Source organism: Schistocerca gregaria, chromosome 6 (genome assembly GCF_023897955.1).
Source record: "Schistocerca gregaria isolate iqSchGreg1 chromosome 6, iqSchGreg1.2, whole genome shotgun sequence".
Lineage (NCBI taxonomy): Eukaryota > Metazoa > Arthropoda > Insecta > Orthoptera > Acrididae > Schistocerca > Schistocerca gregaria.
In genome coordinates this window covers 429,414,173-429,441,757 of record NC_064925.1, presented here as the reverse complement: position 1 = coordinate 429,441,757, position 27,585 = coordinate 429,414,173, and the positions used below count along the sequence as shown (strand labels likewise).

Below are 27,585 nucleotides of genomic sequence, written 5' to 3'. Positions count from 1 at the left end.
CTATATACTTGGAAGGGTTAGAGTTACAGAGTGGTAGGAGCCCTACAAATATTTTAAGAGCATAAGCATAAATATACAAGTGTTGTAAATAGAATGTGGAAAGTACTTAAATTCAGTGTCACATGCAACAGAAATCAGCATACTCTTTGTGTGCATACCACCAATCTTATCTTCTGCGGTTGTGTACAGTCTTTCAACAAACGTCCTATTGTGCAATGTTTTACAGCGATTGCATTGAAGCGTAGCGCAGCAGAGTGATAGTTGCCGGCAATGAGAAATCTTCCTTAAATTCGAATAAAAGATATTTAAAACATATTTGACAGATCTGTATTTTCCTAGCGGTCAGTCACCTAATTATTAGTACGATATTCTTTGAAAATGGGCAGATAAATAAGCACAGTCGCCAGCTTTCTCTCTACTGTGTATTAGTTAACTATCACTTGTGACGGTTTGTTCGTGACACCCTCAGCCGCCACTCAGTGCTTTATTAAGCGATTAGACTTGTCGGTAAACGAAAAGCAAATTTTAGAAATAGTGATGTTTTATCATATAGATACTAAAATTGTTTTTGCTATTGACTTTATTTGTGCCAAACATATTTCACGTAGACATGATTGGGGTTTTCAGTGGCCTATACTACAAAGAAAATTAAACATGTTTCGATAATTGTAGTTATTCTTTGGCGGATAATTTAAATCTACCTATTTCTACTTACAACTATGTGATCGCGTTATTTACTTGCTTCCATTTTTTGTCCTATTTATGAAGCCATTTGTTGCTATTCCATTATGTACAAAGAAATAGTTATTGGAAGAATCCTGTACTGTGTGCATGTAGCACATGTAGAGGCTTGGACTCGCATTCGGGAGGACGACGGTTCACTCCCGCATCCGGCCATCCTGATTTAGGTTTTCCGTGATTTCCCTAAATCACTCCAGGCAAACGCCAGGATGGTTCCTTTGAAAGGGTTTGGTCGACTTCCTTCCCCGTCCTTCTCTGATCCGATGAGACCGATGACCTCTCTGTCTGGTCTCCTCCCCCAAAAACACCACCACATGTAGAGCAACAAATTAGGACAGAAACTGAACGGAAGTAAATATGATCATATAGTTTTAAATATACAAAGCTAGATTTAAATGACCTGCCAAAGTATCACTGCAAACGTCATATCAAAACTTCTATAATTATGATTTTCTTTGTGTTTAGGACCTCTGAATTTGCCTAGTAAGTATAGGCGAAACATGTTCTACACAAACAAATATTTAATTGCAAAAGACTGACTTCTTTATTAGCTTTGTGATGAAACGTAACTGACGAAAAGGCTGCAAATACTAACAGTACTTCACTGACATGTTAAGTAAGACTTGAATCGAATTGGCTAGGCTCATCAAATATCGGTCACTTTTGTTACACGGATGGAAATCAACTGTTTGTTTCGTCAGAAAGATAAAACTACGTCATAATACTTTCGTGTTTTTGTTAAAGAACCAGTAAGATCTCCTTGTGGATGTAAATGAACAGGAGGAGACGAGGAGATGAGCCAAGATGATGATAAAAGATGATGCATGACATTATTTGCGAAATCGATTTGTGATTACCACTGCTTGTATCGCACAGCTTGTGAAAAAAAGTTCGTTGTGATCACAGGTCTAAAATTATTTCACTTCAGTATTTTGAAGAATTTGTCTCGCTGGAAAAACTGCGTATAACTAACCACGCCGTCGTATTCTTTGTCTTTTATCAGTGATTGTTTTGTGACCCGCGTTGATTTTGTCACAGAGCAAGACGTACCGTTGTTGCCAAGCAGTTGGGTTTTGCTAGTACAATAAATGTCAGTATTTTTGTGTGTCTTTGCTTGTAATATAAAATGTGTTTATATTCGAATAAAGGAAATAACGTCGTCGTTAATCGCTTCCAATACTTCTTTTAAGTCACTCCACACAATCACTGTGTCCACAACTATCTAAATTTACAAAGCAGGAATAACACTACTTTTACATGGAGCGAAAACCGATTGTGGGAGCCTGAAATCCGACACATACTCAAGTGTCCTCAATCGATATTGGAGTATGTACGTGAGCAACCAGAAGCAGCTTTAGGAAATTGGTTACGAAAAATTCGATTTCAGAGCACGTCTAAAGGTAGTGACTAACGTAAGAATACTGTGTTCTCAGAGTTACTGACTTATTCGGTGGAATACTGGCCCTCAAATAGGTGTGGGAGCCTTTTAGGGGAGTAATGCGTGCTGGGCATACACACTTGTTGGTCGGCACGGCCTGTGGGGATAGCGTCCAGGCGGTGTGGAGTGCCCCCAGCGAGGGGTGCAGCCCCAGGGGTTGTCCGACTCTGGCGAGCTTCCTCCCCCTCCCCTTCCCCTCCGCAGCCCGCCAGCCATTGGCCCCCGCCATACTCGTCCCGCCACGCCGGCTCACATGTGCGCGCCAGTGCGTGTTCCGTCTCTCCCCTGCCAGCACCCACACCACGCTACGCTGCGACGAGCCTCGTACACAACAGGTAACGCGCTTGTTGCACCGCCTACTTGCACGCAAAGCCTTCGACACCAAATGCCGGTAATCTTGGCTGTGCCTGCAGTTGCTTTTAAAAGTCAATTGCCGGCAGTTGCTGGACACACTAGCATCATTTTGCAGTTCATCATCCCGCACACAGTGTGTGTCCACCAATATTTCTTCTGTAAATGAAGAAGAAGAAAAGGGAATGCTACTAGTGACGGTACTGACTCAGAGTATCGGCAGCCGCAGATTACTGTAAGAAACGTCTCGAAATGAGAGGACACTCTCAATTATTGTGACTTCGATTCAGTGGTTCATTTTGGGATAGATCTTCCGCGTAGGTGTGCCTAGTCACAACTTGCTTTTCGCTGAGAAAAATCTTTTGTCACAGCAAGATTCGTTCTGTTAACGGGCAACTTCCTTAGTTTCGCCGCATTGAAAGCACAGATATGCAGCTACGAGCGTTCGTTGCCAGCGCCCTGGTAATTCCCAGTGGGTTTAAGTGCTGGTTTGGGGGGGAGGGGGGGCGGCCCACCAACGACGGGCGTATTTCCCTCTGGCCAGTTGCTACCTGGCTTTCAGCTGCAGTGAAATTCGACAGTGTTCATTATAACTTGTGTGTTTATTGAGAGCCTTAAATGATTATAGTGACACGTGCGTCTTCCTAGCAGTCTGCCATGCATTCCAGCGAGTCGTGACTGGCAATTGAGAGTTATCACTGACATAAGGATCGAGACAAAGCGTCAACGATTATATTTCCTGTCCTGAGACAGTAACCGACAGGACAACATAGTCACCAAAAGTCTTGGTGTGTAAATTTTTCTAAGTTTGTTCTACTGCAATTTGAGAAAGAGCTATAAGCAGCAATTATCGCATTGTTGCTCTGTAGTACAGTGCAATCATTGTAACGCGTTACAACCTATTAACAGTATCTCATAGCTCTTTCTCGTAACTTCCTAATTACAAATAGAAATTGTAAAAGATTTAAATATGTAATAATCTGCATATTTTCAGCCATGCTCAGAAAAAGGTGACATTTAATGATTACGTTCAGTTTCAGCTGCCGATTTCGCAATAGAGACTTTCTATTGTTGGAACCGTGCGTGCGTGCGTGTGTGTGTGTGGGGGGGGGGGGGGGGGGAGGAGTTACGCGGTAGGTCGCAAGTTACTTGGTTGGAGCTTAGATAACAAACTATTAAGTACTAGCGAAGATAGTATCGCTAGCGTACAAAGATACTATCATGACTAAAAGGCTCTTTTTTTTTCTTTACGTTCTTATCATGTGAAGATTTCTAATTTACCTTCAACTTATAAAACCATGTAATTTTATATTGTATATACACACAGTTTTCTGCATAAGAAAGTTTTGAACCAGACTGAACATAAGGGGATATAATGATCAACCACCACAGTAAAACTTAACCAGTAGCCATACTTGGATGTTACGTTTAAATTTAATCGTCGTTATGACTAGCGTAAAATTTTCAGCTAATTAGACCTGTTGTTAAAATAGTGAAATCTTACCTTGCTTGATATTTTTAATTTATACACATTATTCTAGCAGCAATCGTTAGTACATCCGATTGAAATGGGCCACAAGAATCTATAGAAGCCGGTGGAATAAGAACTCTACACCGAGTTTTATACATGGAAATCGCAGCTGAAATGCCCTATGGACAGCTATATAGAAAGTTGCCACTTATGCTAATAAGTGGGACAAATGGCTTGTGAATGTAGAGAGCCAGTGCATAGTTTTCGAATTTCGTAGGCGTAACAAAACGAGCCGAAGATTTCTTTGTAATATTTAAGGTTAATGTTCAAAAGAACATATGAAGGGTTCTTCATCAAGAATGAATTAGATGCACTGTGTGGACTGTTGAGGAAGATTTTTGGGACTGGTGGTTCAGAATGATCATTGCTGGTGTACTTCCGCAACTGTGCGCGACTGTTCAAGTACTCTGTGTGTATCTAAAGGATTTATTTTTCTGGGATGGGGCAACACACTTGTAAGCTCTCTCGATTGTGCGGGCGTGTTGTGTAGCGTAGCGTACAAGACTCTCCTGTCGCGACCTCCACGGGTGGCGTGTAACACGATGTGGGCTTCTCTTGTTGCGATGTGCGGCAGCACGCTCCAGCGTATTCCGCGCCGCTCGGCTGTGGCGCGGCGTGCCTTTGAGTGCGCCTGGCTCTGAATGCCGGAGGTTGCCGTCAGATCCCCCGTGGCACAAAAGGCAAGAGGCGCGCGAAACGGCCAGTGGAACAGCGGGCGCCGTTGTGCAGCTGTCTGCACAACTCACCCCCCCCCCCCCCTCTTCAAACCCCGGAACCAGGAAGCCAGGCCAAATCTCAACGGCTTGCGGCAGGGGCGCCCCTGCGGTAACTGCGGTGTCCCTGGTCCCTAAATCACTGCAGTTAAATGCTGAAACGATTCCCTCAATAAGCAACGACAGGCTCTCCGTCCACCGACCAACGCTTAACGTGTTCTAGACCAGATGTCGAGAAAACGTAGGTCACATGTCTCGTAATGAACTACGTCATAAGCTCAGTGTTATGATCGTCATGATTTGATGATGCTCTCCACGCTAGTCTGTCTTCTGCAAGCTCTTCACCTCTATGATTTACTTACTGCGCACAGCCCTATATACATTTACAATTTTTGTCGGTCACACTTATCTATGTTACCAAACCAGTTTTTTTTTTTTTTTTTTTCCCACACCAACTTAGCCTTTCCTTTAATCATGTTTGTACATTAACCTCTTTTTCCATGATTTGATAAGTACGTCTTCAGTAGCGGTCCGGTGTTTCCATCTGATTCCAGGATTCATCTCTAACGTCAGTCACATTTCCTCTAGTCTGTACTGTTAATCGTCCACATTTCGCATCCGTATAGCGATACACTCCAAACAAATATTTTCGGACTACTTCTTGGATGCTTTCCTTCCTATTACTAGTCTGCGTTTTTATCTTGCTTGCATGTGCTGTCGTCATTTAGTTTGTCGGCAAAATAACAAAACTCTTCTACTTCCTAAGTCTCGTTTTCTAGCTTATGTTTTCAGCATCAGGTGACTTAATTCAGTTCCTATCTCGTAACTTCTTTCCAAGATCTTATACTTCTTCCAAGTCCTTTGCCGCCTGACAGAACTGTAGTGTCATCGGCAGCCCTCAAACTTTTTATTTCTTCTCCCTGTACTTTAACACATTTTCCAGATTTTTTCTTCTCTTTCTTTAGTACTTGCTCGCTGCACAACTTGGTAACTTTCAGGATATCGCTCAGAAACAAACGTAATTGTAGCCAGTAGCACAGTATCAATCTAAAATTAGACATGGCTCTTCCAGTACGGATAAATATCATTATTTTTGTCACTTGAACCGTCTGTGGAGACTATGCTGGCCGTCAGGTTCTTCAGCGTTTAGCTAATTACCAGAAGTTTGTTTATATCATCAATGTGCTTGTTGTATGGAAACACTGTGCTGTCGATGTATTCCTCTCCAGAATAATATTGTAGAATTCATCATATACTGAAGTGTTGCTTTTTTTCATGTTGATCATCTCTTAAGATACGCTGATACGATTCTTTCACCTCAAAGCTCTTAGTAAACCACGTTAGAATACTCTTAAAATATTCAAGAGGGCAGAAATTGCCTGAACACATCGCACGAACGTGGAAATAAGACGTAGCTCATAACGAAGCGTTTTCTGTCTGTCGGACTGTGAAGTTTCGAAGGTTTGATTCCGTGTTAGAAATTTTTATGTTTCTGGCACTAATAAATGTGATCAGATTAATCCATGGGTTGTCGTCTCACTCGGTGAACTGACTTGGTGATTCTGTACACACGTCAGAAAAAGGTAACAAGGCCATATGTGACGCTCAGCTGGATCGTCTACGATGTTTGAACTCCGGCGGGTGTTAGTGGTTTTTATCTCAAACAAGGAGACGCCATAGTTCGCATAGACAGCCCTGTAGTCGAGAGGAAAGGATGTAGTGAGTGCAGTTACCACATTTACGAGCTATGGATCTAGAGAGGTGGCACCGGACTCGCTTTCGGGAAAGCGGCAGTTGAAATCATTTCCAAGCCATCCGGATTTACGGTGTCCGCGGTTTTTTCTAAATCCTTTTAGGCAAATACCTGGATGGTACCTTTCGGAAGTACATGCCAGATTTCTTTCCTGAATCCGAGTTGGCGCTGTATCAGGGACCCCGCCGTCAATAGGACGTTAAAGACTGTGTGTCAAGGTTTTACCAATTACGCTGTTGAATCCTTGTTATATTGTGTTTCGCATGGGAAATCAGTAATTTGTTTCCTCTGCGATTGCCACACATCGAGATAGAGAAAGATTTTCGGTTTGCAACCGTTCAAATACTTCTTCTGTAATTAGTGTATTTATCCTGCGTGTTGTATCTCAGCTGTTTGCATCTGATACCGGGAGTGGAGCACCCCCAGCATGCACGATGGTTGTGCACGTACCTAGAAACCCCTCCCGACTTCCACTGATTCACCACCGAACGGTTGTTAATTAACATGACATACTACACTTTAGAACCAACCATGTACTTGTTGGGCTGTAGAGTGGACACTGAAGCTTACTCTCCACGAAAAGTAACGACCTATACTCTGGACGATTTCTCGTGCGAAAAGTAACACACTTGCTATGGTTTATCAAAATTTTTAAGCTCTTGAATATCAGGAGGGATGTAGCAAGGGAATGGCGAGATAGGCACACGCCAAGGGCGCAGGCACAGAGGCACTCGCAAAGTATCACCGAAAAAGAATAAAACAATGAAAGACGGTTAAGAATTAAGTAAGATTTAGGAGATGCTTATCCAAACATTGAATTTGCTGTGCGTACGATTATGATAATGCCAGTGATGGCAACGTCTTGTGAACGAACAATTTAGCGATCTTGTGGACAGAATGCGACCAGGTGCTAAACTTGACGTCTAAGGCATAATCACCGCCCGCATCTCGTGGTCGTGCGGTAGCGTTCTCGCTTCCCACGCCCGGGTTCCCGGGTTCGATTCCGGGCGGGGTCAGGGATTTTCTCTGCCTCCTGATGACTGGGTGTTGTGTGATGTCCTTAGGTTAGTTAGGTTTAAGTAGTTCTAAGTTCTAGGGGACTGATGACGATAGATGTTAAGTCCCATAGTGCTCAGAGCCATTTGAACATAATCACCGAGTGTGCTTTGCTCAAAGCAAGGCCCCAGATTGTAATTATAGCTCTTTATCATCTATTTATAAGCAATAATTCATGCACTGCCAGTTTTTTAGAAAGTTTACGTAGAACGTAATTTCTTTACTAGAATGATATTTTTAATTTGCCGGGTGCAAAATTTTTCATCAGTATACTTGATTCAAGTAATTTTTAAATTTAATGCTTCGTAATGCTCCATAATGCTTAACAATCATAAAATTTGTTAAATATGCTACAAAAAGTGCAGAACGATAGTTTACCGAGACATGGGGCGGATGTGTGTGTGGGCACAGCTTTGGCTTGGATATCAGCCTATGCTCTTTTGTTGTTTTATTTAACCACACACAATTTGCTACTTTCAAGTGGTGGACAAAAATATGGAAACACCAATTATCGTGCCCAATACGGTGTAGGAAGCCTGCTTGCAGTCAAAGCAGCACCCAGTCGTCTCGAAATGTTTAAATACAGGTCCTGTATGGTTATCACGGGAATGTCACACCAGTCTTCTTGCAAAGTAGTGGCTAGTTGAGACAACAATGGTGGAGACGGATAACGATCAGGCACGCCTGTCTCCAAAGTAGACCACAAAGGCTCAGTAATACTGAGATGTGGTGACTGGTGGCCGGGGGAGACGCGACAGTTCGTATTTTGTGCTCACAAGATCAGCCCTGGACGACATGAGCAGGGCCCTGTTGTGTAGGAACACAGCGTCACCACGGGGGAGCAAGCACTGTACCATGAGACGGACCTGATCAGCACAAAATGGTCACGAAACGCTTGGCAGTAATGCGACCTCGCAGGATAGCCATGGTGCCTGTGGAACACTACGACATCGTTGCCCGAACCACCTGCGAACCCCCGCAATATTTCAGTCTTGGGACGTAAACTGGTCCTGTAGTTGGAAACAGTGTGAGGAAAGCCTTATCCGACCGAAATAACTTTCTTCAATTGCTTCACAGTTCAGGTTCTGTGGCGTCAGCCTTTACACTTTCCTGTGAAGGGTATTTGCTGCACTGACCAGCGGTTTTGGAGTTCCAGGTCGCGGAGCAAGACCCTGCTTATGAAGGTCCCTTCGTGTTGTCTTGTGCTGACAGGATCTGTGGTTGCGACATTCAGTTCTGTATTGACTTTTGCAGATGTCGTCTTACTTTTCACCACAGTCCTCTTCAGCTACCGTCTATCACCATTACTCAGCACAAACTTTCGTTCGCATTTTGACTTAGCGGATGATGTTTTTTCCGCTTTCTGTGTATGCGGTATAAATCTCCGAAATGGTGCCTCTTGAAAGACCAAACACGTCGGCTATCTAGATAACGGAAGCACGCTCCGTAGGGGATCTAAAATTTACCGGCGATCGAATTCACTTACCTCCGACATAATGCATTCACAATTGCAGTCCGATGAAAATTACTTGACGGTTGACGTCCGTCACTTTCCGCTACAGTGTTGCCACATCGCCTGCCGGCTGCCGTTCGGTTACAGCCGACATACAAAAAGCAAGTCACTTCACAAATCCTGTGTAACGCGGAGCAATCTTGAAAGTCGCCGCCGCGAGGAATGATGGAAATAGGAGATACTCTTATCTACAGCTGATTTTAAGTGACCAATGACTGAACTGCTGCAGAGGACGCCTTTTGTAGCCTTGAATTTAAATTCGTGTCCTAACCTACCCACAACTTCGTGATGTGCAGATTTTTTCGAGAAAACGGCGATCAACAATCTCCGGCAGAAATAAAATCATGATCGGGTTGTTCACGGCGTTTAAGGCTGACCTCTACGAGGAAACTCAAGACAGAAGAATCCAGTTTTACCGCTAAAAGACAAATTGTAATCCCTCGCTATCTTTCATTGGTTACCTGAAACTGTATACTCACTCTCGCTATGCGGGCTGCCACGTTAGCAACTGATGAGCAGAGCAAGTTGGCACTTGGTTACAGGTTGTAGGCGACACGAGCATATTCCAAACGACAAAAGGATGATAGGAAGAGAAATAAGAAATAAAAAAAAAAAACTCAGGGCGATAGTCAAAATGACTCTGCGAGGTATTAGAAATATTACTGGCTAGGTAAGTCTGATCTCGAGTCGAAGTCAAGTAAGTGTGGAGTAATTTTTAGAGGACCATGTTTGGGGGAAAGTATGGTGGTGGACGAATACCCTTTGAGGTTGACACGTTTGGTTCGCTGTCGCGAGGAAGTGAGAAAGGCCCGAGTGTGCACTGTAACGGGAGCGCCCATCGACAGCACAGGTGACGTCGGCAGTTTCGGGTGTCCGGTGTTCTGCGCCGCCGGAAACGGGAGTAGCGTGTTAGCGCAGACGATTGTTCTTCCGCCGTTCTGCCCAGTCAGCTGGATGCCTGCGACCGCGGACAAGACCGCCGACTGCCGGCGCCGTCCGTCTTCGCGCTGCGTCTCTGCCCCATGGTTAACACAAGCGCTCCTGTCGTCTTCCGTCCCTCCCGATTTTCGCCTTTCACTCGAACACTTCGATTCGAGCTACCTGGATTTCGGAAGGGCGTACGACGTCACATCGTCGACTAATAACCACGATACGATCCTACGTAGTATCCTCCCAGATACGAGATTCACACGAAGAATGTTTGATTAGATTGAACCTATAGTCGGATTGACATTACTTGTTGGTTGAAGTTTCACACGTTGGAGCTGATTTCCTCCAGTTAGACCAACGTCGCGACCGAATTACCCGCCGTACAATACTACTTAGCGACTATTCCGGTGCAGTTGCAGAGGCACCGAAAATTTAAGAATTCAAAATGGCGATATAATCTACTCATTAAAAGGTACAATCTTAGATGGAAGTGTGTGTGTGTGTGTGTGTGTGTGTGTGTGTGTGTGTGTGTGTGTGTGTGTGTGTTGACGCAGCGAAACTCAGGGCGCGCAAATTCCCAGACTATATTCATACAGTAGTTTAGAATGAGACCACTTAGCGACATCGAACAAACTTTGCACGTAATTACAAACCTTTACAAACTATTTTTCGCTGATACCACCCACAAAACGATGAAAGGAAAAAAAAAATTATTGCTTGCTAGATTTTCGCTGCTCATACAGTAAAAAGCACTCCGTCTTCAGGCCACAAGTGGCCCATCGGGACCATCCGACCGCCGTATCGTCCTCAGTTGAGGATGCGGATAGGAGGGGCGTGTGGTCAGCACACCGCTCTCTCGGTCGTTATGGTGGTTCTCTTTGACCGGAGGCGCTACTATTCAGTCGAGTAGCTCCTCAATCGGCATCACGAGGTTGAGTGCACCCCGAAAAATGGCAACAGCGCATGGCGGCTGGATGGTCACCCATCCAAGTGCCGGCCACGCCCGATAGCGCTTAACTTCGGCGATCTCACGGGAACTGGTGTATCCACTTTGGCAAGGCCGTTGTCATCATACAGTAAGGAAGACTTATTTATTCCTTACCAGTAACTGTATTCGCAACACATGGTGACAGTGTCTACATACAGTTGTAAATCTACCTGAAAAATATTAGCGTAAGCCACATGGTTAGAGAGATACGTCGTCAGAAATACAGAGATCCATGGTAAATTAGCTTTTGTTTAAAAGCGAGCGCAAATTACCAGACACTACTCATCCAACGCTTAGCGATTTCCATCGAATCTAAATAAACATAATTTCGAACGCTTCTAAACTTTTTCTTCCTTACACGCTTACATTTAACATATTAATTCATTTGTAAAGTGGGGAGAAGTTGGGTGTGGGAATTCGGGAATGGAGAGAACCTGATAGTATTCGTTTACAAGATTAGTGGTGAACACTCGAAGCCGTCACATTGTAAAAATACACCCAAGTATCTGTTGAAATGAGACTAGAACGTAATATCAGTATTAAGGAAGATGAGTGAGAGACGTAGATTTGTGGGAAGAGTTCTGGTAAAGTGCAATAAAGGAAATCGCGAACAAGACGCTATTGCGACCAATTCCAGTGTTTCGGTGCAGTGGTTTAGGTCCTTAGCAAGTAGACATGACAACATACGAACGATTTCAGAGACTCACAGCTGTGTTCGTAACAGGACGTTATACCTCATACGATAGTTCAACAGGAAGGCTCTGGCTGCTTAACTGGAAGACTTTGTGGAAAAAAGACTTACTTCCCGCGAAACTCTGTGGGATTATTTGAGAACTTTCATTCGAGAAAGACAGTGGGACCATTCTGCTGCTACCATAGATTATCGCGAGTAAGGGTCCTCAGTGTAAGAGAGATACGGACGCGTACGTAAACTCAGTCATTTTCCTTCTCGCTTGGTATGTGATTCAAATAGAACAGAAAATTGATCATATTGGTACGAAGTACCCTCTTCCATGCCCTGTACAGTGTTTCGTGGTATAAATGCATGTATAGATGAGTAACTAGAAAGTCCTTCACGTCGGATTTGCTGTACTAAATGTTTTCGGTGCACATGTCGCTTAATTCTCTATCATAACCGCAGCTTTCGACAGTGTCCACAAAACATGATGCCAATCATTAGTGTAAATTTTATCTTCTTCTTGTACTAACTTCGAGCGCACAGATCAGTCTGATAATAACCATTGCATTCGAAACCGGTCATAAAACAAAAGAAACATTTACCATAATAAATTCTTCGGTTTCTATATATTGTTTTTTGAAATTCTAAACTGCTTTTTGCTTTGGATGTGAACTAAAGCTTTGTCACTTTTCAACTCTGTCTGACGCGGTTCCCAATTAATGAAAAAGAAAGATACTAGGCTCATCTCCAGGACTGTTCAGACGAGCTTTCAGACTGAAGACTACATCGTGTTTTTTTTTCACCAAGGAACCTTCAGAGTCACATGCACGGACGATTGCTACAACTGCCGCGTATTCATTAGAACTAAGGCGGCATGGATGTGAGAAAATGGACGGTTCCTTCTTAAGAATATTCGTAGTTCTGAGTTTCTGCTGATGGCAGCTAATCTCTCATTGTCTGGTGGTCTTCATTAGCTTGTGCTTTTTGCTGATAACAAAGCAACACACTGCATAAAACTGAATTTGTGGAAAAACTTTAATTTCATTTTGAAGAAATACTCTCGTTTTGTAGGAACGTTCATGGGCCAAGTTAAACGTTGCACCCTGAGGAGTAATGCCGCACGTAAGTGCTGGCGCAGTTGTGTTCGAGGACGGTAAATTCAGACAGAAGTGTCGCAGCGTCCTGTTGTTTAGCTGCACAAGCACTACCGCTCTTTATCTTGCGTTTACAGCTCTGTCATCTTTTGGAAGTAGTGTCTTCTTAGAATAGACGCCAGGGGTTATGTCTGAAGTTGGAAAACATGTTGCACAGCAGCAGTGCCCGTGGGAAGACCAGGACAGAGCGTACCAAGACATTTCTTGTGCGCAGAGAATCGCATCAGTGCCACCCTGTCTATCGAACGACACGCGCAGCGGCTGTTATAATATGTCGACTTTTCATTCGTTATGGATGTAGTATCGAAATTGTGGGAGACGAAGAAGGCACTCCTGGCGTGTCTGTTGATTTTACCATAGTCAGTGTTCAGAAGCTTATCAATTTTTTCATGTCACCGAGAAAGTCCACCGTAGAACAGTCACAGTACTTTCTCGTAGAGTATCCGTCCTTTAGTGTATCAATGTATAGTATTGTTCCATACTGTTAGACTATTGGTGATATTCTCAAACTTTTCCGCAAAGGGATATGAGAGGAATAGCCCGTATGTAGCAAATGGGGATGACATATTACGCTTTTAATTAAAAATCACACAAAAAATATACTTGACAACTTACATTTTTAAAACTGTAGCCAAACGGAAGATTTTCCGATTTTCTGTGCTACCTTTAACGGTATTCGCGGAATTTATAGCTTCCGCGTTTAATAATATCGGAGTGTCTGACAGCTGATTAGGATCTGTAGTGAGTGCCGCTGGAACAAAACGTGAGGTGTTCAGTGTATTTATTTTGTGCTACGCTTTAGTAATAACAGATCGCGCGGGTGTTAACGTGCCATAAGACACTATATTTTGTGGAACTATAGTATTATCCGTAGAGTTTCTTGGTGGGAGGTTTTCAGCGCTCTCGGATTTTTATTAATCCATCGTAAAGTCCAGTTACGAGGAGGTACGCCGACTCTTTCCATTGCACACCCTGACCTACGGTTGTACGAGGACTTTGCATTGTTACATTGTGTAGGCAGAACACAGTCGCTCATTCGTCGCCACATACCTCTGACATGATCTTCCAGCTGAAGTTGCGAACTTCATCCGGAAATTAACGAATTGTACTGTTCTGTTTCCGTAACTTACTTACAGAAATTAGCTGCATGAAGAAAAAATGTGGTTAGACAGGGCCGAATTGTTTAAAGAAACACTGTACTCATATCTGTTAACCTGTTAACCTCTCCATGTGCTAATAATTTCCGCTAAATATTCGCTACTTCAGCGCAATTAATTTCGTAACTCTATCACTTGTCACTTAATTAAAACATACGTAATCCATGTTATAAGGCAGCCAAATCAAAACGACGCAGATGGAAAACAGTAAGTAAATTGTTGATTATTTAAAAAATAACTACCGTAACTGTTAAAGCATTTATATCACCAAGTGACAATTTCCTTCATGGAAAAATGTTTGCGACTGCTTACGGAACCATGGTTCTTCCAAGTGGTATCGACCTCCACGACTGATTTTATTCAGGACTGTAAAAATATGGAGAGATCGTTACGTACGGAGGATGTGTAAGAGTTTCCAACGTCTGCAGCCTACTCGCAACAACCTCGGCAACATGTGGACGAGCCGTGAAGAAAGACATTTGTTGCTGTCGATTTGCTTCGGACGAAGTAGTGCACACCTGGTTACAATCATAGTTTCGTAGACAACCGCAAACATTTTTTCTATGAACGTCTTACGAGGTATGGCAATTACTTCTAAAATAAAGTCTCCTTACTTCTTTTCGTCTGTCTCGTTTTTATTTGTGTGCGCCTTTTACTAACCGGCTGAAACGTTCACCCAGTCCCAGCTGCACGTTGCCTGTCCAACGACTTCCAAAGGCAACAAAAATTTCATTTTCAGTATGTCATATGTTTAATACAATAACTTACCTGAAAAGTTCCCAGACCTTTGACGCTGTTATATTCATGGGGGTCCGATTCTTGAAGAGGTTCGGGTGGCGATGGAGTGAGTGATGGGGTTACTGGTTGCCTCCTTCCTCGGGTTCATTTGGTCAGATACGGCTTGTCGCTTTACTTCTTTCTGAATCTAGTTTTAGCTTCATTGGAGAAAGGAATGATGACAGAAAAATAGTTTGCGTAGAATATTAGTTCACTGTGCTCTTCATGTTGTTGTGTTGTTGTTAGTCGTTTGAGAGTCGTTTGCGTGCGGTTTTGTGCTAGTTTGGTTTCTTTTGTTGTAGAAATTAAGGGTCCCAACCTTTATGTCGTGCTGCTTGAATACGTAAGTTGATGTTTTGTCACTGTTGTCACAATGAGATTATTTTCCTCTATAGGAGATAATGACACCAGCTTCTGGTTTTACTTCAGTTAGGTAAAGTTCTCTTCTGTAGTGGAGTGCATAAATTTTTCGCGAAGTACCAGAGGCAAGGAAAGGTCTTTTCTGTTACAGCATTGTGGGGTCGACGGCACTTAGAACACAACAGGGAACAAACGTCCATACGCTACGCTTTCGGTGTATGAGAATAGATCTCCTAATTAATGTTACTGAGTTAGGAAATATTTTTTTACGGAGGAGAGATACACTGTAATCGGAGCAGCAAGCACTGGACGTAATTTCCTGAACAACACACTGCGACTGGAATATCAGGGAAATCATTTCGCAAATTATTTTTCTGTTACTTCAGGCAATATGTAATGTAGTTCATATTAGCCACCCAATTAACTCTATATCAGGTTGTGTAAGAAGCAAGGAGGGGATATATGAGCAAATACTTACAGTGAAAATGGTGCAGTGTGTGACATTAGAGATTATCTACGAATAAAAAGGCGCACAATTTTTTAGATTTCCCGTATTTTGGATCAAAGTATTCGAAAATTGCAAGTGAAATATTGCGTAAAATTAGTGTGGTCAATATTTTGGCTCGCTGTAGTCCCTCAGATTCGTGTCTTCCTCTGCAGACTTGAAGCTTCTGGGTGATTGTAATTAAAGTGCAACTACTGACTGAGGCCGAGTGTGGGTTGTAATTATCGTATGGCAGCGAAACTTAGTAGATACGCTAATGCGTTAATGGAGATCCTATTTATGGTGGAAAACAGTTCAAATTTTGGCCACCAGGTGCGAATCTGGCGTTGTACTGCGTCTCGTCAACGTTTCCGGTGCTTATATTGAACTAACTGTGTAAGCAGCTATTAATAATACAATTAACATTACTCCTTTCTCACTCGTTAGATTTTTCTGCCCGCGTCGCTTTCCAAATCCATTACATATGTAAACATTTCTGTACGTCTTTGTTGCATTCACAGCGCCATATTTGCATCTGTGGACCATAATTGGAACTATTTTTTGTTTTCCTTCAGTGTAAATCGGTTCCGCTCTAGAATAGCTACAAGGTTTCGCTGCCATTCGGTAACTGCAGCTCATACTGAACCTCTGTGGGTAGCTGTACCTTACTTGTAAACACCCGGTAGTTGACAACATCCGCTATGGTGGCAGAAGCTGTGTGGCCAGCGGGTATCCCGCTGGGAAAAGATGTGGTTTACGTAACGGTGCGACGCCGCGCGGCGGCGGCAGCAGCAGCAGCAGCAGCAGCCTTGGCGCACGATAAGGTGGTGTTTTATCGCGCGACGTGGCGTGGTCCCGTGTGCAAACGCTGGCCGTATACCGAGCGGACACGTCTCCACGTCTCGCTGACGAGTGGCTCATGTTGTCGCGGCCCGCATCTCCACCATGCTGGTAGCCACCCTAACGAAATCGTGAGTCCCCTGCCTCCACCAAGAACTGGTGATAAATGAGCCTTTCCTAACATCCCCTACACGTCATCGTCTGTCGATGCCACGCTTATGTCCTCCAGATGAGAGAACGCTTCCGATGCAACTGTGTAGCATTGTTAACAGATTTCTCAGTCTACCAGTAGTGATGAATTTCGAAACAAAATTCGGTCCAAATCACGTAGATTGATAGCCTAGTTCAGCCGGAGCGGGTCCTATCTCATATCATAAAATGGCCCAGTTCCGCCGAAACATTCACATTAGCAATATACTTGATCTAGATCACGTATATGTTGCTTCTGAGAGCACCACTTGGACTCCAGTCGTGGAATCAAACTCCGATTATTTCTCCCCGTCAGGTGCGATATAGTATCGCTTTTGTACACTAACCACGTTTTTTAGTCTTTCCATAGACGTTTAACCTCAACCCCCACCACCCACCCACCCACAAGCAAGCTTTGCGAGGGGGAGAAAGATAACCCAAGGGCGTCTAGAGGCAAGGCTGTGTAGTTTATGACAGTCCAGGATAACCCTGGATAACATTAACGACAGCTGTGACGAAATAGTCCTCCTGCGTGTGCAATCGTGTAGCACGTTTCTAACTTTTTTTATGCAAGCTGCAGTGTGAGAAACAGCGGACAGCGGAATTGTCCATTAAAAAGTGACTTTAAAAATGTTAAAGGATGACTGGATAAGTTTGAAGTGGGACCAGAATAACAAGTCCATCTTTCCCTTCCGATTTTTTGTTATGAGAGAAGTGAATAATGGCAGTATGGCGCATTTTTTACATGTTTCTGAAGGTAGCCGCCGAAAGAAAAAGCTCTGGCAGTCACTTCTTTACTTTGCGTCCCGCTAAGAATTGGTTGAAAATCGTTCCATCGCGGCTGTTAACTTCGTCAAAATTACTAGAAAATTAACACCCACTGCAAGCCTCTGGTACGATAATATACGAGGGGGCTTCAAAAAGTAAGTTAAACATTATTATGGGAGGTCTAGTAACTACAACTGAATGCTGCGTGCACTTAGAGGAACACAGATGCGTGACGCTGTTTTTAAACACAGTCACCGAGCCTCCGTAAACGATGGCCGGAACGTTCCGCTCCTTGGTTACGGTTGAATTCGAGAGCCTTTGTGTGAACGTTCTCATCGTTGGGAAACCTTTTCTCCCCAGAAGTTCTTTCAGCTTGCAGAAAATATGGAAACCGCATGGTGAAAGATCTGGGGTGCAAGGCGGACCAGAACCACCTGCGTCGGTGCAGCCTCGGTGAAATGGTTTGCACCATTTTCTTTTAGTCCATATACCACCCAAATTTCACCGTGAATCTGTGTGTAATTTAAACATTTCGCCCATGAGAACCTTACTATTCCGTGTACTTCAGTTGTGGAGCAAGTTTCCAGTTGCAGCGCCATATCAATCGCGCACTGTGATGCACCTGTTATCCGTGCTTCTGCGGAACAACGTGTGCAGGAAACCCGAAACATGTACTATTTTCTGACGACGTGCCACACTTGTTGCAAAATGGTCTTAGCGTGACACGTCATTATGTAACTTACTTTCTGAATTCCCTATGTATATGAAAGTATCACTTGATAAGGGCTCAACAGTGGCCTGTGGTGGATGTTAACATATTTTTAATGACAATATGTTTATGTGGTGAGACAGTATGTGTATGTGGTGTTGCTCCTTAACTAGCACGTTTACAGATCTCAGCATGGTACCGGAAACGGAAGCTGGCGACTTCTACGTGCGGGAGGTGAAGGATATGGTTAACATCACCATGAGGCTTCTCGCAGACGGTAAGTCAAACTGCAAGCCCACGATTTCGCAGGTCCTGCAGCGATGGTGTGAAACTACGATTACTGCTGTTATTACATTCTCTTTTTCTTGTTGTATGAGCTGCAATGTTAAGACAACGTAGCTTCAGTCGTCCAGGCACTGTCTTGTGCGGTGAGATTTTATCCTTTTCTACACTGTATAGTGTAATGGAGTAATCTTAAATGTTGTACGAAAACGTCATACAACATGTGGAGCAAGCAAGTGATTATGCAGTATTGTCAAGAGATACAGTTGGAGACCGTGTCTGTTAAGAAATAAATTGTTGATGGTGTACAGCAATCAGCCACAAATTGGTTTTATATTACTTTATTTAAGAAGTACCGTTACCAGTTTCGAATTTATCACAATTCATCATCAGACGGTTATTTCATGCTTTCATTAAAACAAATTATACATTGGTTTCCTGTGAGTGGCCTTGGATAAACAATAATGCACAATTATAAACGTATAAGCAAATGGGTGCGCTACATATTTGTGTTGGAATGCAATTTAATATGCAGTGTCCATCTGGCGCATTTGTTCTTACAACGGAATACATTCTCAAGGATGTTCCATAAAATTTCGGGCATGCAGCCGCATAAATTCAGTTTTTTCGTCTAAAAATTCGGCTGAATACCGTCCAGCCATTTTCAGAGTGAGCCGAGTTGACTAACGCTCCAGCGCTTGCTCCGTCCGCCGGCCGCTTTGACCGAGCGGTTAAAAGGCGCTTCAGTCCGGGACCGCGCTGTTGCTACGGTTCGAATCCCGGCTCGGGCATGGATGTGTGTGATGTCCTTAGGTTAGTTAGGTTCAAGTTGTTCTATGTCTGGAGAACTGATGACCTCATATGTTAAGTCGCGCAGTACTGGGAGCCATTTGAATTTGAACTTCCTCCGTCCTTTTAAACTCGAGGGCCGAACCACTTCTTGTACGGCCAAAGACACACAAGGTGCCAGAGAAGTTGATAGGCAGCAAGGAGGAGTAACATATGGGAGGAAATTAAATCTGTGGCTGCGCATTCGATCCAACACGGTGATATCGATGGGTCACGGAGAGCTGTACCGTCGCGACGTCTTCGTGATTTGATTACAGAAATTGCCGGATTCCATGATTTGGCCAAGCTGAAACTATCTCTATTAATTAAATTGGACAATTCATGAAATGGTTATCAGCCTCTACTCAACCGCAATCAGCGTACGACACATTTGGATTGGTGGTACAGGTAACTTCAACAATTGTGACCGTAGTCTTGAAGATCACAAATTCATTGTGTTAAAACGTCGTGGCCGCAGCAAGTGTTGGTCTCATCCTGAAACAGTTCCATCAAGAGCACCCTCACCGTGACCAGTCATCAGTTGGTTGGTGTGGTGTGAGAGTACACTACTGCTGAAACCGTATGTACGACTGACGGACTGCACATCAGTTCAGTCTCAGTAAACATAGGGATATAGCACATCTCTTGTATGTCCTGAGTCGTATTTTTGGTTGCTGATCCATTAATTGTTCTCGAAACACGGTTGTGTACTTTACTGGAGACAAAGGGATTTTAAGGAAAAATTCATTGTTTTGGCAACATGTCACATGCTAACGTGTATGCCTGCGGTCTGTATTTTGAGAAAGATTTCTACGATTGCTGTATTTTGTCTATATGGGGCATTTGTTGCTCTTTGAGAGCACCAGACGCAGTTATTTCAGGATTTGAAGTTCCCTTACAGCTTCTCGAACTTACTTAAATGGGATGAAAAGGAAAGTTTGGGGAAATTCTTTACCTATTCATTGCACACTTGCTATTCTCCCTCGTACATTTTCCAAGTTTTCACATAGCCCTGTTTCTGGTGTGTGATATGAAGTAAGAAACTTGGACCTGCATGAGCTCATTAACCTACACGTCCTGATTTTAGGTGGTGTCACAAACGCGAAACCAAGTGTAAAATAAAACTTCAAAATCCTACGAATGGTGTGCGAGTTAAATGTCCGTATATTAGTGTTGAATATAGTGCACAATGGTATTAAACACTACGAGCCGATACTCTGTACTGCTTGTGCCCCTGGTTGGCGCGGTCTCTTCACAGTGTAAGGGTGTCCCAGGAAGAGGTGTCAGTATTCACGGATACGGCGGGACCGACCATTTGAAGCAAACAACCTTCTTGTGGATACACATGTCTTATTCCGAATGGTTTGTAGCATACATTTAATGTACGTTGTTACTTATTTTGTTTATTATTCACTGCATTGTCACATTTACTCATGCACAGCAATACTGAACATTGCCTTTTATAAAATTTCGATTGAAATTTAAGCATTGTCGTACACATCACATTACAGCTGGTGTATGGCTCACAATAACTGTTCGAATATCCACCGTCAACTTAAATGCATTTGCACACTCTCTGGAGAACATGTGTTGCTTGTCTCAGTCTTTCTGCACGTTCCCTAATGAGGGCAGCAGCGTCCATGATGCAATCTAGCTGTTTATCTCGCTTATCCAGCTTTTGTTTGTACACCTCAGACTTCATCGACCGCATAAATAAAAATCGAATGGCGGAACGCGTGGCGATCTTGATGGCCAGTCAACTGTTCAACCACGACCAATCCAGCGATTGGGGTAAGATACGTACGTGTCCACCACTAGCCCAAAAACATATGTATGTTGTATATGTTCTGTCTCGGAAACCATTCGGAATGGGGGCAGATATCCAGATGACGGTTTTTGCTTCAAATAAACGTTCGTGTGTCATCCCTAAATATTGACAGTTCCTCCTGGGACACCTTGTATATAAATGGTACTAGTGGATAACGTTTGGAAGTATCATGAAAGGTATTCGCAGATGATTCTGGTGTATGTACGGAAATTGAGGATGATTTACAGAGGATCAAGGCATTCTTCAGGGATTGGCAATTGACCCTCAACAAAAAAGTTACATTGCTCATAAACAGACGGAAAGACCCGTTATTGGTAGATTCCAGGATTGCTGAAACACATCTAGGAAAGGCCACATCCATTAAATATATGGGGCTTTTCGTACGGAACGATGTGAAGTAGGATGACCACGTAAAACTAATCGCAGGGAAGGCCAGGGAGATTCACTGGAGTAATCCTCAGAAAGTGTAGTCCACGCACAAAAGAGCTTGCTTACCTAACCCTCGTTGATCAGCTACTCGAGTACCCGTATTGCTCGTCAGTTTGAGACCCTCTACCACAGAAGATCCGAATAAGCGCAGCGCGTTTCGTCACATCTGCCTTTAGCACTCCAGAACGCGTCACGGAGATTTTCGCCCAAAGCGACTGGCAAACCTTAACAGAGGCTTTGTGCATCTTATTGTGAGTTACTATTGCAATACCTAGCGCGTACATCCCTAGAAGAGCGATACAAAATACCACTTCATCGGTTACATACCGTAAATATATAATTAGAGAAATTCGAGTTCATACAGAAGGGTATCGAGAGCCGTTGTTCTGCGGGGATAAACGCGACTCGAGAGGAAAAAGGGGAAGTGTTATTGGCACCAGGAGTACACTTCGCCACACATCGCAATGTGGTTTAAAACAAGTAACATTTTCCTGGTGTTCTGGAGAATGTGTTTCTTGTTTATATTATTGTTGTGTTCTGTGTAACGGCGACGGAAATTTCAATTAATGTAGATACGGGAGTCTTGCCGTCAGTTCAGGACGCAGAGCACAACTGTGTCGCAGCAGTAGGAGCGGTATACTGTGTAGCGATGTTGTGGCCGGTGGGCCGCGGAGGGGCGCCGTGCCACGGCTGCGGGCGGCCTCTGCAGGCCGGCTCTGTAATTGGGTGGGCACGGGCGCAGGCCGACCCGGCATAAGGTCCCCTTTGAGGGCCGGGACGGGCCGGGCCGGCGGCAGGCGCTCTGCTCTGCTCTGCTCTGCTGGGCCGCTGCAGAAAACGGCCTCACCCACTCACTGCGCCATGTGATGGTGCGCGCCTCTCCAGCACCTCGCACACGTTTTGCTACCGCACCGGCTGAGCATCGCTACCTTCTCTGCTCGGACGCCAGTCAGGTCAGTACCACCATACGGGAGTAATCCCCCCTCTCCCCCCCACCCAAATCTTAGTAACTGCGAAGTGTGGAACAGTCGTAGCATAGAGAGAGAGAGAGAGAGAGAGAGAGAGAGAGAGAGAGAGAGAGACTAGTATATTATCCAAAGTCGGCGGTTGCGTGTTTAAATTTGTATCGCTTGCTGTACAGCGAATGTATCTGGTTCCTGCTTAGTTCCTATAGAAATATCGTGTGACAGGTGGTAGTGTGAACCAAAACAAGGAAAAAAAAATTCAGTTAACATGGGCTCTACAGTGCATAAGTCAAGAGCTGTGAGCACTTCCATCTTCTCTACTGTGAAGCACGTTCTGTCTGCAGATACCGGGCGAGGTGGCGCAGTGGTTAGCACACTGGACTCGCGTTCGGGATGACGACGGTTCAATCCCGCGTCCGGCCATCCTGAATTAGGTTTTCCGTGATTTCCCTAAATCACTCCAGGCAAATGCCAGGATGGTTCCTTTGAAAGGGCACGTCCGACTTCATTCCCCACCCTTCCCTAATCCGATGACACTCGCAGTTTGGCGTCCTCCCCCAAATCAACCCCCAACCCCCTCTGCAGATAAAGTAATTTAGTTCGTAAGGTATGCAGTTTAGAGCTCGTGCTTACTGAAACTTTTTCTTGTTTTGGTCCATGCTATCACCTATCAAAATATGGTAAGCAAAGCTCTTGTAGTAGAAAATATTTGTTTCACAATATCGAAGATGTAGTAGTCACCATACTTGCTAATGTGTGAATTTTAGAGCCTATGTTACTAGACTTTTTTTCTCTTGTTGTGACCCGCACCACTGATTCACGATATAATTGAAGCAACCCCTTGCACTAATACTTAATTTATGCCTTCTTATCTATTAAATTCAGCATCATTACAGTACACACAGACTATAATGTATTTTCACCCACTGTGCATTAAACTTCTAATTGTGCCACAACACAAATTATCAGTACACTGAACTTTAGCTGCAACTTTATCATTTTGTTGCATGTTGAAACTCACGTCTGAAATGACACTTGCTAAATAAATGGCCTTTTGCAAAATGCAATGTTTTTCTCTCCTTTTTTGTTACGCAAGCACGTTTCGCTACCTTTGTGTCGATCTTTGAAATGACCATAAAATAACAATTCAAAACTTCCTAACGGCACTGCAATCTAAAAGTAATGAAGTGAGACTCACAAAAGTGAACTGAGGACCAGAGTCCAGGTAGCAGAAAAATTTGTTGTGGTTCACATGAGGCAGTTTGGTAAACAATTTTGCGCCGGTGTCACGCTCTTTCTTATAATCAGAGCGATGGTGCTGACTGATGCTGCAAATTTATATCGTCATTGTACATAAAATGTCTCAGAATTGGCTCATAACGTTCGTGACCGACAATTAAACAGACATGAACATGTGTTCCTGGTTGCGATTTATAGCAAACAACATTACTGCTTGGTGTGTTTTCTTTTTTCCCGAGCAGTCTCTCAGAATGTAGACGTAGTGAGAAATGATTTCTGTGAAAACTTAATATGATGATCTGACAAATGCCTGCCCAACTTAGTGTGGAAACTGTTTTTGCTAAAACAAAAAAAAGTATATATTGAGATGCTGCAACTTGGCATCCACGTTAAGACGCACAGTTCCTTTGTCCTAGTAAAATACTGGAAGGTCATGTTAGTAGTCATATCTTGTGCAAACGCTGGCAGTTAATTGTAACGGGAATTAGCAACATTCAAAAGCCGTTAATAATCAGTGGCATGTAATCTGTCGCCACTCTCTTTGTACAGATCGTTCAGCTTGTAACTGCCCTAACTTGAAATCTTAGTCCCACCGTGAACAGCAGTTAACATGAGCAAAAATTCGAAAGTTAGTGCCATAGTTAAACGTTGTCAGATAGCCCATTCTATAATCGCAGCACGAACATGTGGATTCATATTTTCCCTGGTCTCTGTCAATAAACTGTGGCGACTGAACCAGTTTCACAGCGATTCCTTCTGTTCGGGTCGACCACCGGAAGATTCTTTTCCGTCTGAGCTGATGTTCCTTCTATTACGAGGCCATTGTTACTGGTAGGTTAAGCATAGTCCGTCACTTACAGGCGTAAAGTGTCTCCAGTTTAGCAGCCTTTGCTTGCACTCTTCCCAGTCAGTCGTCCACTTGAGATTCTTACATACATTACAGCTTTTCAATTTGATAAATTCCGAAGCAATACGCGTTTGTAGATGGAGCCAGTAAAGCGACGGTGTATGAAAGAATTGTTCATTAATTTTTTAGATAACCTCGAAAAGTGCTGCATTATGAGAGTAAAGTAGTAGAGAACGTCTACTGCATCACACAAAAAGTGTATACAGAACATAACACCCCATCCCCCCCCCCCTCTCTCTCTCTCTCTCTCTCTCTCTCTCTCTCTCTCTCTCTCTCCCCCCTCTCTCTCCCCCTCCCTCTCTCCCCCCCTCTCTCCCCCCTCTCTCCCCCCCCCCCTCTCTCCCCCCCCCTCTCTCCCCCCCCCCTCTCTCTCTCCCCCTCTCCCTTCCGGGTTCCCGGGTTCGATTCCCGGCGGGGTCAGGGATTTTCTCTGCCTCGTGATGACTGGGTGTTGTGTGATGTCCTTAGGTTAGTTAGGTTTAAGTAGTTGTAAGTTCTAGGTGGACTGATGACCATAAGTCCCATAATGCTCAGAGCCATCTCTCCCCTCCCCCTCCCCCCACACACCAAACTTTCCCCCTTGTTCCAGCACGGTAGAAGAGCAAGACAGAAATTTCCGGAAAAATTTGCGTTCTTATCATACGAGAATTGTGATTTTATTGGAAGGCATTAACGGCGTTCTCGTACACAGCTGCGCACATGTATAATACTCGTGGTTCATATGGCTGTAACGTCTCTTGTAGCCAACCCACGTTGCGACCATTCATTGTTAAGTCATGCCCCTCCCCTACTGCCACGTGAGTAACCCACGTGATCGCCCTGCGCTGACACCGCTACACTCATCCGTCACGTGACGTAATCTCCGTGATCGGCGCCGGCTGCTGACCGGACCGTCCTCTTTCTCTTTTTATTTTACCAGCGCACGTCCTTGTTCTTTCAAGTCTTGCATAGATAACTGGAGAACGCATAATATAGGACGTGTTGCGATGGCAGGATAACATTTTATAATAAACCAACGCCCGTCATGGCGGCATCGAATTTTTGAGTTCCTTCTTCGCTAGATGACTTTCAGAGAGAAGTCTGTGGGAAAGTCAGGTCTACCAGAGAGATGAAATCTCCCTCATCTTATGCGTGAAATACACGCTGTAAAGGCATACCTGTTAAAACTGAACACCTTCACTTGAAAAACACTTTATCCTGGCATTCCATTATTCACTAATCACAAAATTACGATCATTTAGAGTATCCGCAACCATATCCGCAATACATTTCCTAACTCCATAAATCTATTGCATTGTTTCGATCAGCGAAACTTAGTGCCAAAAGGAAATAATGTATCACATCGTATAATAGCTCATATAGGCAGCGAGAGCAGCATTTTATTTGTTGACAATAGTATGTATAGAAACATAACATAAGTTTTCTAAAGTGTTTTACAACCTGGAAACGCACAGAACACTGACATTTTCATCAGTTTATGTAGATACTATGTAGTTAACCCAAAACAGATATGTCATTGACATGGTCTGTCATGGTTTCAAAGTGTAAGTTTGTGAGGTGGTAGTATTGTTAATATGTCCCTGCCTTGCAGAAATTTTTATCCTTGAGATTGCCCTAAAGTGCCTTTACAGCAACCTGCCCTTCGATAAATGTATGTATGTATGTTGTTGTTGTTGTTGTCTTCAATCCTGAGACTGGTTTGATGCAGCTCTCCATGCTACCCTATCCTGTGCAAGCCGCTTCATCTCCCAGTACCTACTGCAACCTACATCCTTCTGAACCTGCTTAGTGTATTCATCTCTTGGTCTCCCTCTACGATTTTTACCTTCCACGCTGCCCTCCAATGCTAAATTTGTGATCCCTTGATGCCTCCAAACATGTCCTACCAACCGATCTCTTCTTCTAGTCAAGTTGTGCCACAAACTTCTCTTCTCCCCAATCCTATTCAATACCTCCTCATTAGTTACGTGATCTATCCACCTTATCTTCAGTATTCTTCTGTAGCACCACATTTCGAAAGCTTCTATTCTCTTCTTGTCCAAACTAGTTATAGTCCATGTTCCACTTCCATATATGGCTACACTCCAAACAAATACTTTCAGAAACGACTTCCTGACACGTAAATCTATATTCTATGTTAACAAATTTCTCTTCTTCAGAAACGCTTTCCTTGCCATTGCCAGTCTACATTTTATATCCTCTCTACTTCGACCATCATCAGTTATTTTACTTCCTAAATAGCAAAACTCCTTTACTACTTTAAGTGTCTCATTTCCTAATCTAATTCCCTCAGCATCACCCGATTTAATTTGACTACATTCCATTATCCTCGTTTTGCTTTTGTTGATTTTCATCTTATATCCTCCTTTCAAGACACTGTCCATTCCGTTCAACTGCTCTTCCAAGTCCTTTGCTGTCTCTGACAGCATTACAATGTCATCGGCGAACCTCAAAGTTTTTGTTTCTTCTCCATGGACTTTAATACCTACTCCAAATTTTTCTTTTGTTTCCTTTACTGCTTGCTCAATATACAGATTGAATAACATCGGGGAGAGGCTACAACCCTGTCTCACTCCTTTCCTAACCACTGCTTCCCTTTCATGCCCCTCGACTCTTATAACTGCCATCTGGTTTCTGTACAAATTGTGAATAGCCTTTCGCTCCCTGTATTTTACCCCTGCCACCTTCAGAATTTGAAAGGAGTATTCCAGTCAACATTGTCAAAAGCTTTCTCTAAGTCTACAAATGCTAGAAACGTAGGTTTGCCTTTTCTTAATCTTTCTAAGATAAGTCGTAAGGTCAGTATTGCCTCACATGTTCCAACATTTCTACAGAATCCAAACTGATCCTACCCGAGGTCCGCATCTACCAGTTTTTCCATTCGTCTGTAAAGAATTCGCGTTAGTATTTTGCAGCTGTGACCTATTAGACTGATAGTTCGGAAATTTTCACATGTCAGCACCTGCTTTTTTGGGA

General features: G+C 43.6%; 1 protein-coding gene across 3 annotated transcripts in view; it reads left to right on the top strand.

Moving 5' to 3' along the window:
* LOC126277981 (RNA-binding protein fusilli-like) overlaps positions 1-27,585 on the top strand; it is a 442,836-nt gene that overhangs the window by 305,220 nt on the left and 110,031 nt on the right. For all 3 annotated transcript variants that reach the window (XM_049977643.1, XM_049977645.1, XM_049977644.1), the window contains exon 5: positions 18,316-18,408. In XM_049977643.1, coding sequence (XP_049833600.1) covers positions 18,316-18,408 — 93 coding nt within the window. The remainder of the gene's footprint in view (positions 1-18,315; positions 18,409-27,585) is intronic.